The sequence below is a fragment of the Mauremys reevesii genome, linkage group 2, assembly GCF_016161935.1.
Source record: "Mauremys reevesii isolate NIE-2019 linkage group 2, ASM1616193v1, whole genome shotgun sequence".
NCBI lineage: Eukaryota > Metazoa > Chordata > Testudines > Geoemydidae > Mauremys > Mauremys reevesii.
The window spans coordinates 98,115,549-98,129,764 of NC_052624.1; the positions used below are offsets into that span (position 1 = coordinate 98,115,549).

The 14,216-nt window shown below is 40.3% G+C and overlaps 1 protein-coding gene across 1 annotated transcript in view; it reads left to right on the forward strand.

Annotated features, from left to right (window-relative positions):
* CNTNAP2 (contactin associated protein 2) overlaps positions 1-14,216 on the forward strand; it is a 1,620,276-nt gene that overhangs the window by 1,006,762 nt on the left and 599,298 nt on the right. Inside the window, exon 10 of the mRNA XM_039524081.1 lies at positions 13,453-13,624. Coding sequence (XP_039380015.1) covers positions 13,453-13,624 — 172 coding nt within the window. The remainder of the gene's footprint in view (positions 1-13,452; positions 13,625-14,216) is intronic.

Below are 14,216 nucleotides of genomic sequence, written 5' to 3' on the forward strand. Positions count from 1 at the left end.
CCAAAAAGAAAACCCAAGCCTTTAAATTTTCCTGTACCTAGGAAAGAAGATTAAAATTTCAGATTTATTTCTGTATATTAGTACACTTGCTCTGTATTCTCTTCTGTCCACATGCATTACCTGCTGTGAGAGGACTTACAACAGTGTGGAGGTTGCATGAGTGTCAGAAAAGCAAAATATTTGCTAGAAGTTGGTGTCCATCTGTTGCAGTTGTTTGTTTCATTTAATCTTGTATGATTATTGTGTTTACAGGAAATTAAAGCTGCCCAAATGATCCTAGTTTCCCCATTTGTTGTGAGAAAGAAGCAGGGTAAAAAGATAAGTGTCTGGTACTAGCAAGGGGGAAGTGTTTTCTAACATTAAAATGTTGAGTGGAGGTGGTGGGGGGGGAGTGATAATCTTTACAGGAAGAAATTGGAGTAGGAATTATTTTGAAAAATTTAGCTTTTTTAAAATTCCTCTACTGTGCAAAGCAACATTCACTTTCTTAATGGTTCTAAATTATTTTAGAAATTATGGCAAATGCATTCTAAAATGTGTTTACAAGAACTCAGCATACATATTCAAATAGGTGTCTTCTCCTACTGCTATATTTACAGAACTCTGTCCACACTAATACAGGTTTCACCTGTGATAATGTTGTCCTGCATACAACAACATTTTGGGTTACTGGCTTTGATTGTGATTTTCTGGCACAAATACATGTATTATAGATAAAGTTAGATTCAAGAAGCATGATACTCTGTGTAATTACAGGTTAGAAATGCTTTTTGTTTTTTCAAACTGTGACAAAGTACCTACAAGCAACAACCCACACAGAAATATGGGGCTAGTTTTGGTTAACGGTGCCCATCTGAAATTTGGGTATACAGTTTCTTTCCACAGCTCAGTCTGGATGAGGATAACTATACTGCAGACTGGGCAGCACTTTAATTAATTTGTACTAACCTGGTCACATGATTGGGTCTGCAGACAATTGGAATTATATTTACCTTTAGTATTACAGTATGAAAAAAGCAAATAGGTAACTACCCACTGAGAATTTTGAGATTATTGCTCATATTCTGTGCTGTGCACTTTAAAAATATCAGGGAGAAAGTGACACTGTGGATCACTGTTCTCATTTGTTTCTGCTTTAGACTTCATCTGCCTTTCTTTTTTAATTAGAAAAAAGCAACATACATATATTAGCAATGTATGTGTTGAAAGAGTTCGTAGGTATGTTTTGCTGGTCAGAGTTAAGGCTGACTGTAAAATATGTGTAGTGAATTCTTACATGACAATTTTGTTATTGACCAAAATATATAAACTGTAAAAGTAAGAGAATAGTCAAATTTACTTTAGCTAATGGTTTCTGTACTTTGCAATGCTTAGGGATTTTTAAAAATTAATCATTGTATTCTTGTTATATATAACAACTTATATAGGTTATGTAAGGTTAAATAATGACAAGCACAATCTTAGATATAAATTTAATGATGGTGTATCTAGGAATTGTATTAGCCACTGTGCAAACTTCATTAATTTCTCATTGAGGTTGATTGTGTAATTAAGTAGCTTATGTTAGATAATAAAGTATGATTAATCAAGAAAAACCTAAGCATTGCAAAGTATGGAAATTACTAGTTAGGACAATTTATATAAATCTTCTATTCTTACAGTTTGTACATTCAGCAGATAATACTGACATTAAAATTCACCTTGCATATTTAACAAACAACCTTAATTCTGCCTCACAATACACATATATCCAGCATATCATTAATGATTAATATGTTGAGTTTTTCAGCTAAAGTGGGAAAAAGGATCTAAGATTTTAAAATGTACAAGGTTAGGAGGGTGGGAAAGCCACTGTGAACCTGAGCCCTTTTAAGGATCAGAGAGCCCTTTTGGTTTTAAATGAATAAAAGACATTTCTTCATTGCTGCCCAGAAATTTGAGATTCTGCTGCAGAGACGAGGAACTCCACACTATGGAAGTAGCAGAGTCTCTTGAAGCATGTATGAACAGATAAGCTCCACAAACTCCTTGAGATCCTGCCTACATTTCTCAAACTTGACTACCCTGCAGAATTCCTAACTGGGGAGATCGGGTCCCTGTGGAGTTAGGATTGATGGAGGGCAATGGGAGCTGACTGGGAAAGTCAGCACCTTGGAGAAACTAACAAAGCCCTAGGAATTAGAGAGAGCTCCTTTTTAGTGCCTTAAAGTAAAATCACAGTTTCAACTGCTGTAATTGACCCCAGTTTTAAGCAGAGATAAGCTGCACCCATGCAAATCATGGTTCACAGTGGTTTTGCTTGGCTATGCTAGGAATTTGCACTTGTAGCTAGCCACCAGTGGCTGAACTGCCCCCTCTCCTCAGCCCACTCCCCTAAACAAGATTTAAATGCTTTCATCTGTGGTAATTGAACCAAAAAATGTTGGCAAAAATGTGGCCCTGGTGTAAGCACATTGAAGTCACTGGAGTTTACATTAAGAATGAACTGGTCCAATAGGTCCTTTAGTAAGCCACCCTACTCAAGCTTGCATTATTTTACCTTTAAACAAACTTGCCTTAGTGATATCAAAGCCAGAACTTTGGAGTGGTTGCAACACTTACTAATACTAAATAAGCTCATACAAAAGCAGCAACTTGGGAAGCAAACTTACTGCCAACAGTGGACAATCTTTTCTCTCCCCTACACACTACAGGTCTTAAAGATAGTGAGTTATGATAGTATGTTCTCGGCTGTTGCTGCCACTCTGAACAAAATTGTCTTTGTCAGGACCCATATTCGCTACATTTGGGAGAGGGCAGAGAAACAACCATTTTGAAAATACGATCACTATTTATCCTGGGCTTTTATACAATAGAAGGCCCGAGGGTTGAATGGGTGTGTTAGGCAGAATCTGTAATGTACAAAAATTCTGCAATTTAATCACTATTTGGCTTTCTACTGTTGTATCTTCCATTATATCTAATGCAAAAAGAATTGCAGTGGAGTATTAGATTAACTTAAATTAGTCAAGACTTATGATGATTCTCATTCTTGTATCTCCTTTCCAGGTAGGAGAACTCTGATGGACTAATACTGTGCTTCTTACTCAGGCAAAACTCCCTCTCACTTTAATGAGACTTTTGCTTGAGCAAGGAGTACAGTATCAGGCTTAGAGTTTGTGTCAAAACAAAACAAAAAAAACATCTGGACTTCATGTTGAAGTAAAATGTTAGCCATGTGGTGCCAGCAGTATGCCATGTGTACCACAACTTACAGGCAAGCACTGTAGGTGCTTCAGCAGCAAGGCCTTGTAGGTGTTAGCCGTAGTGGGTCCCAGTAACCACTCAGACACATGGCTAAGTGAAAGGGTATTTTACTAGGGCTGGCAGGAAAGGGAAAGTTTGTAAATACCCTAGGTACGGAAACTTAAATAGCTACAGTTCAAGTGAGCAATAGCAGTGAATGTTTGGGTCTCTGGGTGGTCTAATCAAGAGTCAAGGCTCTTCAGGACTAATGCCTGGGGTGCCCTCTCCAGTCCAGTCTCTATTCAAGCAACTAGGGGATTGCAGGTTTTCAATTCCACCTCAGTTAGTATCTATCACTGGGGGCCTCTCTGTACTGGCGTGTTGCTCAGCCACTGCTGCTCTCCTATAAGTCCCACACAGACCTGCACCCAGCTGTCATGTCCAGCTAGGGTGACCAGGTATCCAGTTTTCGACCAGAACACCCGGTCGAAAAGGGACCCTGGTGGCTCTGGTCAGCACTGCCAACCGGGCCATTAAAAGTCCAGTCGGCAGTGCTCCAGAGCTCAGGCCAGCTAGACCCTACTTGTCCTGGCACCACAAACCACGCTGCGCCCCAGAAGCAGCCATCAGGTCTGGCTCCTAAGCAGGGGGGGGGCACGAAGCTGCTCCCATCCCAAGCACAGGCTCTGCACTCCCATTAGCCAGGAACTTCAGCCGATGAGAGCCGCAGGGACAGTGTCTGCGGGCGGGAGCAGCGCGCACAGAGCCGCCTGCTGCGTCTCCACCTTGGAGCCGGACTTAGGAGCCTGCCTTAGCTCCCCCCCCACGCTGTGCCGCTGACCTGGAGCCGCTGGAGGCACCCCCGCACCGCAACCCCGCACCGCAACCCCCTGCCCCAGCCCTCAGCCCCCTCCAACCCCAGAGCCCCCTCCTGCACCCCAAACCCCTTATCCTGGCTTCACCCCAGAGCATGCACCCCCAGATAGAGCCCTCATGCCCCCTGCTCCCCAAACTCCTGCCCCAGCTCTGAACCTCTTCTCACACCCTGAACCTCTCATTTCTGGCCCCACCCAGAACCCACACCCCCAGTTAGAGCCCTCACCCCCTCTCGTACCCCAATCCCCTGTCCCAGCCCAGTGAAAGTGAGTGAGGGTGGGGGAGAGCGAGCCACTGAGAGAGGGGGGAACATAGTGAGTGGGGGCGGGGCCTCAGGGCAGGAGAGGGGCCTTTGGGAAGGGGTTGGGGCTAGGGTGTTCAGTTTTGTGGGATTAGAAAGTTGACAACCCTATGTCTAGCAGTCACAGTCTGATCCTTGCTAAAGGCCTAACAGGACACACATATTTAACAAGGAAGTGCACTATAAAAATATGTAAAGGACTTTTGTCATCCACGATTGAATGGAGGTGGCTCTTTTGAGTGAAAGAAGATGTGAAGATGGATAGGTCAGAATCTAATTGCTCTGGTTGAAATCTGTCACGTACACACAGGTTAAAATGCCTGTAGTTTTGGGACTGTTGTATTCTAGCTATTGTCCTTACTTTCCTTTAACTATTCTTTTGCTATTGTCCACCTTTAAAGATGCAGTACAATTAACAGAAATATTTCACTATGTTTCCTCTGGCAGAAATGAATAAACAAGGCTTTGTCAAACTTTTGAACACCAAAGCAGAAATTGATCCAATCTGCAGCAAAAAAAAATTTGCAACTCCACAGAGATCCTTATAGCAGCAGCAGAAGAAACTTCATTATTATATTTGTCCTGCTCCCTCTGGAATGTTTTTCCTGATTATTAGAAGAAGAATAGTAATATTTACCCTTTTTATCTTTGAAGAGCTTTACAAACTTTAACCAATCACTTCTAGAGATTCTTGTGATTTGCATTCCTATGGGCTTTATTAATTATTGTAGGATCTGATCTCTTCGCCCCTTTCCCCACAAATTCTATTGGGTGAAAATGCACTGACAAGAGTGATGGAATGCTATTTCAGCATCAAAAATGGCAGCTGCAGGTGCAAGATAAACACTACTGAAATATTAGGATTTATTTAGGATTTTCATAGAGTGTAGGGGAAAAGGGACCATTGTAATCACGTAATCTGACAGCCAGTGAAACTGTGAGTAGGGCTAGCTGCTTAAAGTAATAATTGATCCTCAGACTAGTGTTGTTGAACCAAATTTCATATTTCAGCAATATTACCAGTAGATCTCTGCTGGATAGAGGCCTGACTGATGATACTGGAATGCAGACTGACCTGACAATTGTCTTTCTGTAAACATTATGTTGTGTGTTGTTTGGAGTTCTTTTTCTTAGGCCAGTTTTGAGATGTAGGCCAGATCTCCTCTTGATACATATATTTTATCTTTTGGGTAAGACTGACTGAGATTCTTTTTCTGGTTTTGTAACCTGTGAGAGAGACATACTTGTATTTTGTGTAAGTTTTGGTTAACATAGGCTGGGTGGACCCTGTGATCTTTCAAATCCAAGGATTATGTAGGTGATCCTTCGGTTTGTCATGACTAGAAAGGGAAGGATGTGTTTTGGTGATTGTCTCTGGCCGGGTTTTAAGAATACTTTTGTAATACCCTGGTATTTAGTTTATGCATTCAATAAAAGTCATGGCTTATCTGTCATTCTCTATTGACATTTATGATCATCCTTGTTTGGGGATATTCCCAGTAATCGAATGTTATTCTAGTCAAAGATTTCAGTTGGGAAAGATGTTTGGAATTCTGCCCTACCGGGTAATATGTCCAAAGGGCTGGACTTGGAAATGCAGCTCAACTATGCACAGCAGAGTTCATAGTGGGGAGTCTTTAAATGACTTCCACTCCCTTTATTTCTGCCACTTGCAAGGCTGGTTCTTCTGCACTGGGCTAATGCAGCTTCTAGTCTAGGTTCTAATTTACACCAAGCTAAAACAGCCACAAAGACCCAAAAACACAGCTGAGGATGACCCCAGCAGTGCCCCTTTTCATCTGGTGACCCTCACTTTCCTCCGCTATACCAACAGCCTAGGGGTATTAATTTTGTGTTGGCTGTACCTTATTAGAGGATCCCTGGAGTGATTCTTCCCAGTTTTAGCGCCTGATTATGATGTCAGTGTAGTGCAAAATGGCCACAATGTACCAGAGAATGTGGCCCATATTGTGTTCCTGCAGATTAGCAATGATTGCCTTACAGTGTTCATAAGAATTAGACAGAGGTCCAGATTCTTAACTTGTGTAAATCAGCATAAGTTCATTGAAGTCCCAAGTGCTGCTTCTTTTTATCATCAGATAGTTTTCTTCTCTTTTCTTGTTTTTGTGGTTTTTTTGTTCTGCAGAGATGCACTGAGATGAAAAGAGAAGTCACTCAATTCAGTCCTTTTGCAGTTCCTTTAACTGAGCTTCTTTAATGCTGTTATAACAGATAGTTTATAATTTTCCAAGTTTATGGTCTTGATAGCATATCACACACTGAAGACCTAATTCTGTTCTCAGTTACACAGGTGTAAATGGATTGGATTTCAGTGAATTTGGTTTGGATTTGCACCAGTCTAAGAGAGATCAGCGTCTATTTTCCTTTCTACTTTCTATTAACTTGTGTAACTCCAACTGTTGTTTTTTTTCTCTTGAGTACACGCACAGCCACACTGAAAAAAATAGTATTTAATGATGCAAAAAAAAATATAATGGAACATTTTAACTGTGCATAATACCTGCATATATCAGATACAACTTAACTATCATTTAGCCTCTGACTAACATGGTGCTGTCTGAAAAACAAATAATTTAAGACTTTGTTTCTCTCTGACCATTCTGGAGTTCACTGGGCCTTTTGATAGAATTGCATTGTCTTTACTTACATTTTATTAGACACCAAGTTGCAGACACCATGGAAATTAAAAACAAAAACAAAAAAACCTATTACTAATCACTGGCAGCTATGAGAACAGTCGCTTTGTTTTATTGATCAGTGGTTTCTGTGGGGAGGTGAGCCAATCAGTGCAACTAAAAATACAGAATGCCAGTTAACCTCCTGCATTGTCTAGCTTTGAATCTGACACTTACTATTTTTGAGGAAGAGACGTATTCCAGGAAAATAGACACCAAATGCCATCTGCACATGAAATCAGCCTGTCATTAATTTACAAATTAAAAATAAATAATATAGAAATAAGCACCCCATAGCAAAGTGTTGACAAAAGGTCTTGTATGGGGAGAGAGTTTCACAAGAACTTTTTGGGGGGGGTCTCTGACAAAAAATAGCACTTGCATTACACTTCAAAGGGCAACCTAATTTTTTACATAAAATGCAGAAGGAGTTCTACTCACATATTCAGAGTGTAATTTTAAATATTGTATTTCATTCTTGGGCCACATCTCAGCTCCGAGTAATACATAAGATATTTGTAATTGTATGTTGAATTTAAGTGTTTGTTTATTCCTCACTATATCATGAATATGAATATATGTTCCTTAGACTGACTGGCTTATAAATGTCCTAATTTAAATGATTCCAGCTATGCTATGAAGTTAGAATATCAGTGATATGGGGGGGACTAACTTTTGTTGACACCTTGGCAGTGCTATTGCTTTCCATCTGTTGGTAACTTTCAATCAGCTAAAAGTGACATTTAACCTCAAGGAACCGGAACTAAACCTTCTTTACTGAACCCCAGACTTTGTGAAAATTTAAATCAAGATCAGGACCTGGATCCAGATTTCCAGCTCCTTCCCATTTCGAACAGGCCAGAATGAAACTCTTGACCTAGACTCCCCTGAACTATGGGGAAAATTCGGGTTTGTTCCATATCTGACCTTTGCAGCACGAGCCCATCTCTTTTTTTCCCAAAAGGGTTAGAAACTTACTTTAAAAACAATAAGATACTGAGTGTAGTGTGGTGGTGGTAGTGGGGGGGTAGGAGGGTGAAGCAAAACAAAACAGAATACAGAAAGATCTTGAAAATGATAGAATATGTATCTCTATTAGATTTTCAGTTTGTTTCTGACCATAGCTAACGATTCTTTTAAAGAGTGGATATCCAAATTACAGGTTGTATGCAGTCTAAATATGTATATATTCTTCTTGTCGGAAAGAAAATCTATAAAGCATTGTCCAAACAATGTGTGCACTTTGTTACTTGGCCTTTCTCAATGACAGCATTGCTGTCAGTCCTGGTTATAAAACTTGATTTAGTTTTTATTTCAATGTGGACAAGATCAGTAAGTAGATCATGTTCTAATACTGGAAGTCTGGAAGGTGAAAACATTTGTTTTTATTGTTTGTGTTGCAGTAACACTCACAAGGCACTAAATGGTTTCCAGGAATATAATAAAGCACAGTCCCTGCCGCAAAGAACTGGGATTTTCAAAGTTGCCATGGAGATTTAAATGCTCAAGTGCCAATAAAATTACTGGAACTTGGTCATCTATATCTCCTGGGCAGTCACATAGTCAAAGACGACAAACGCTATATGAAGAATGGAGGAGAGAAATATAACAAAACCTTATGTGCAAGACATATAGATAGATATAGATATGACTGTGTTTTAACCCTCTCCCACACCATTTGTATGTTTTTGTATAATATATTCTAAATGTCAACTATACACAACTCTCCCAGCTGTTACTAGCTGAAGGTTTCTTGTTGGCATCATGGTAGAAGTGGATCTTGATGTGGGATTTGAATGAAAAGTTGGTCAAAGCCTTATGGGCAAGTTCAAGGAGGATGTGCAATACATGAAGGGAAGGTGTGAAAATTGCACAACAAAGATGGCTATTGGAGAAGCAGACCTATGGTAAAATACTGAGAGGCCCTTGTGGGTGAGGATTTGTGTATGTAATTACCTTCTTCCGCAATTATTATTATCCTTATTATTTATTTGTATTGCAAAAACACCTGTAGGCCCCAATCAGGATCAATGTCCATTTATGCTAGGCACTGTACAAACACATAACAAAAAGACAGTCCCTGCTTCAAAGGTTTTACGTAATGAGCAAGCAGCATGGAGAGCACCGAAGTATCAATGAGACGGTTATGATTGTCATCTATTCAAATTTATGGGATTTTGGCAAAAATTAGAATCCAAAATTGATCAAGCCCAAGCATAGAATGTTCTCATGGAAGACAAAAGAAAGTTTGTTTTATGTGGTCAGTTGTACTGACTCTATTGTGATGCTAATGTTTGCAGCTGCTGTGATATAAGACTTTAGCGCACTGAAACTATTTTGGACTACTCCAGCAATGGTTTTGTTAGGAAAATCCAAACCATCTAACTCCAATCCTTCTCCAGCAGGGGGCAAAAACTAACAATTTCTTTTTAAAACTCTATTCAGTACAACTCTAGTTGGGCATCTACTAACTAGTGACTTTAGACCACTGCCTCCATTGAGTTTTACCTTGAGTAAGCTGATTGCAAGTGTGTATTTGAATGATTTTCAATCTCAATGAAATACTAAGAATCTACATTTTCAGACAGCCTTGGCTGTCTTTACAGATGAAGTTACTGAGCAGAAAACAATTTCTGCTTCACTAGAACCACCAGAGGGCAGTCTGAAAAGAATGGGAATTTTGGAGATCCCTGTAGTGAAATCCTTTGTGCTTTAGTATTACAGTACAATGAAGTCTAACTGTATTAGACATAATAATAATAGTGTTTAAATTAGTCAGACATAAAAACAGCTTCATTATTAATAATTTAGCAATTTTGTTTCTGTTTTTAATCAAGCAGTGAGTTGGTTGACTTTGAGAATGTTTTAAAACGATGCATTTCCTTCCTGAAAACGTCCCTAAATGATTCTGGAATAATACATTATCTGCTGTAGTAGATTGCTGGGCCTAATCATGCAGTCATCACTCAGTCTTTACTGAGGTGAAACTCCTAATGATGTCAATGGGGCATTGCCTGAATAAAGATTGACTATGGGCTGCAGAATTTGACCTGTTGTTTTTATCAGTACTCATCGTGTGATCATTCTTCTTTTTGCTAAATTCTTGCATAAATTCTTTCCTTTGTACCGCAAAACATCGCTGACTTCACTGGGCTTGCATTAATTTAGCTAAGGGCAGAGTTTATCTTTTTTGTTATTAACCTTGGGTTAATTTATTATTCAAAGCAGAGGAGTAATATCACTGGCTTGAGCCAGAGGTAGCCAGGGCATAAAGTGCACCTGGAGAAAGGGGTTGAAGATCCAGAACATTCTACAACTCCACCAGGGTTGCTGAGGAGCCACATTTTAGTGTTGCCTGGGGAAAAAGTTTCTGTGATTGGCTCCCCCTCCCCACTTCCCTGCCTCTTAAGGCAGAGAAGCCATTGGGAGCTGCTGAGTTCTGCCCCCGCCCTCCTAGGAGCTGAAGCCCTTCTCACATGAGGGGAGGAGAGATAAGGGAGCAGAAAGAGCCCGCTGCTCAAGGCAACTTTTCCTCCTTCTCCCCTCCTGTGAGTATTGGCTCCTCTGCTTCTCTCCCGCTTTGCAATGCCCATCTTGGAAAGGGGGATGAAAAACAAGGGGAGCTGAAGAAAGACCAAAGATGAGGCTGGTGCAAGGGGGGACTCTGGAGGCGGCAGAAGTCACGGAGGGGCAAAATTGATTACAGGATAGGCCGGTGTGGTGATACTTTCATTTCTGTCAAAAATAGATCCTCCACTTTTAGCACTGGATGCTGTGTGCACAAGCTTCCCCACTCCAGTGCACCTCAAATCTAAACAACCACATGTTCTGCCATGGCAGGTTTTGGGTCCTTGCTAAAGAGAAGTGATACCAATCTTCCGGATAGTTTAATGGTATTAACAAATAGGGAACTAGACTGAAACAGCCCAAAGGTTTTCCTTAACATCAACCACCATTTCAAACCCAGCTGAAGAAACCATCAGGTATCAAGCTTGAATGGCCAAAGCATAGACAGGATGACTTACTTTTTTCTATCTCTAGATTCTATGATGCATAATAGGAATTAGTCTAATCATTTGAGGTGTTGGAAATTTTATCATTGGCTCCAGTTGGAGCAGTATCTGAACATTGTAAGCAGACCAGGATTGTACACAACACTTCTCTCTCTTATTCAGCACAACTATTTTTATCTTCATTTTGACCATAAACAAAATAAAGAACAAAATGGACAACACATCCCTAACTACACAGCTATATTAAAGAGAAGAAACAAGGTTGAGCTATGGGAGTTTGAGCCTAGAAATAAATAATTCAAGGTTCTATTCCCACCTCTGCCACTGTTTTGCTATGCAACATTGTAACGGTCTCTTATTTTATATGTCTTGTGTTACTGTCATCTGTAAAATCAGGTTAATTATAGTAATGACATATGGATGTTTGAGGCTTGATGAGTTATCCATAGTGCTTTGAGATCCCTGATAGAAAGGGCTACATAAATACAAAGCTGTCGTCATCATTCTATAGCGCCTTTGCAGAGAAAAAAGTTGGTGTTGTTTTTTTTTTTCCTTTAAGAACAGAACTAGGTGAAAGGATAAAATGATCAAATATTTTGAGTGTTGATCTCTGGGTATCTTTCAAGGCTTCATCATATTACTGTATGTCTCCGATATGGCATACCCATAATACTTTTTAGAGAGGAACAGATCTGAGCTTGTACTATGATCAAGGAAATCTGACAAGAATTCAGTCCATGATAGGCAGCACCCTCCCATCTCCAAGGGATTATATATACAATGTTCTTTGATCGATAGGAGAACATGACTAGAACTGTGTAATTTTCACAGCTAGTGTGGGTTTAATGAAAAAGTTTAAAATTGGCCATTTGGTATGTAAAATATATTAAAAAGTGGAAAACGTAGAATTGAAACTTTCTACCAGTGTTTCATTTCTTTACATGAGATGGGAGGGGAGGAGGGGAACAAAGAGGTGAGGATGGCAACTTGATTGGACTAATCTGGACAGTTCTTGGGCTTTCTAAGGCTATCAAGTAGTATTGGGGGAAAAGGAGAAGGAAACCACAGGGGGACAAATCCTTAGCTGGTGTAAATAAGCATAGTTCCTTTGAAGTAAACAGAAAAATACTGATTTACATCAGCTGAAGATCTGGGCCTTTATTTCTTTAAGAATGTATGGAATAATTTCTAATGCCTTCATAAAGTATTGTTTGGTTGATCCTGGCTGTTAAAATGTGTTTAGGAAATATGAAGTAGCCCTGTAATAATTGCCCCCCCCCCATGAAATAAAATACAACTGCAATCATGAGCAGTTGTTTTCTCCACATCCTATTGTTATACCCAAAGGAATAATTTTCCCTGTAAAAATATATTTTTGCTATATCACAGGCTGTCAAATAGGCTCCACTTTGATGAAAAAAGGAACTACTTTCAGAATGCAACCACTGCAACCTCAAAGGCTTTGTGTAGATTGTTGCAGGGGGGAGTGGCCCTTTTAGTGTCCTTGCCCTGGGGGGTTTGGAGAAGGGAGATGGTCAGGAACAGATGAGGCATTACCTGAGTAGATGAGTGGACCAGTAAGGCTCAGGTAAGCTATTATACCCTCCTCCAGGTGCATAGGGGCCATAAACCTTGCCCTTCCAGCTTGAAGCCCCTCTCACACCTGCATTCTCACCTCTTTGATTAGCATAAGATTTGGGGTTTGGGGCTGCTGTTGGCATTGTACTAGTCACCTTTTTGGGATTAGGAAGAACTTTATTTGCCTTACTGCCAGATTGGGGTGGGTTTCACAGCTGATCAGGGACTTGGTTGGGTCGGTCAGGTAGTACCGTGATTCAAGACCTGACAATTTTTCAGGTGACAGGTGTCTAGTACAGGTACTCATTCCATAGGGGGTCAGGTTCCCTAAGAAATCAGAGCTTGAAGTGGATTTAGGAGGAAGGCATCCCCTGAAGAAACTGGGGAATAGGGTTAGGGTTCCTATGTTAGGTACAGAGAAGATTAAACCTTCTTTCCCCAGCCCTTTAACCCTCAGAGCAGGAGAGGGTGGTTGATCCCAGCAACATGCTGAGGACCAGCTGTCTAAGGGTAAAGGCAGCCCTCCACCAAATGGAAACATTTAAGGAAGGAATCATGATCTGCACTGTACAAGTTATTACTGGACAATTCCCAGATGAGTTAGTAGAGTTGCAGCTTAATTAAACTACATCCCTTGCATTCTGTCTTTCTTCCCACATGGCCAGGACATTGTCTTTGGTAACAGGAAAAGTGCAGCTTTGAGTTTTCGTAGTGTGTGTCATCCACTGAAGTTAACAATGCTCTTGCTTTCTCTGCTCCACAGGGTTCCTTACACAAACAAATGACTCAGATCGTTCCCTGCTCCAGCTCTCATTCCAAGGATGCATGCAGTTTATTCACGTGGATGATCAACTGGTGGATTTGCATGCAGTGGAGCAAGGCAAACTGGGAAGCTTTGCCAATGTCAGCATTGATATGTGTGCCATTATTGACAGGTAAGTAAGGGAGTAACCATTGACAACAACAGAGTTTAAAACTGCAGATTCTGAAAACACACAGTGATATGAGGGGGGGCTCCCTTTTCCTAAAAGCCATGTGGTTCACAGGGCCTCTGTGTGGCCCTTATTGTGTGTTTGGATAGGTTATTACTATTAGAAATGTAGCTGGAGAAGGTAATGTCATATAGCGGATTCTGGTTTATTCGAGCACTTAACTGTTTCAGAGAAAAATCTGTGAAAGTTATCTTGGTTTTGAGTCAAACTTTTAAAATCCTATTCTAAGTACGGTGGGGTATATGAGAAATATAGATGTCCCAAGGAGATTGCACTCAGAATCCTGCTGGCAGCAGAATTATTTGTGAAACTGTGAGGAGACTCCATTTTGTAGGACTTCATACTGTAGTGGGGTGGAGTTATTTGTGAAGTTTTTAGGGAAGTCTGAGGAATGGATGTTATCTCTTTTATAACATAGTTTTTGTTCTTCTGGCTTGCCACTGGGTGACTATAATATAAATCCAAATTTTACTAAATTTAAAGAGAAATAAAGATCCCCTTAGTCCAGCAGAGCCAAAATCTGTTAACCTTCTGG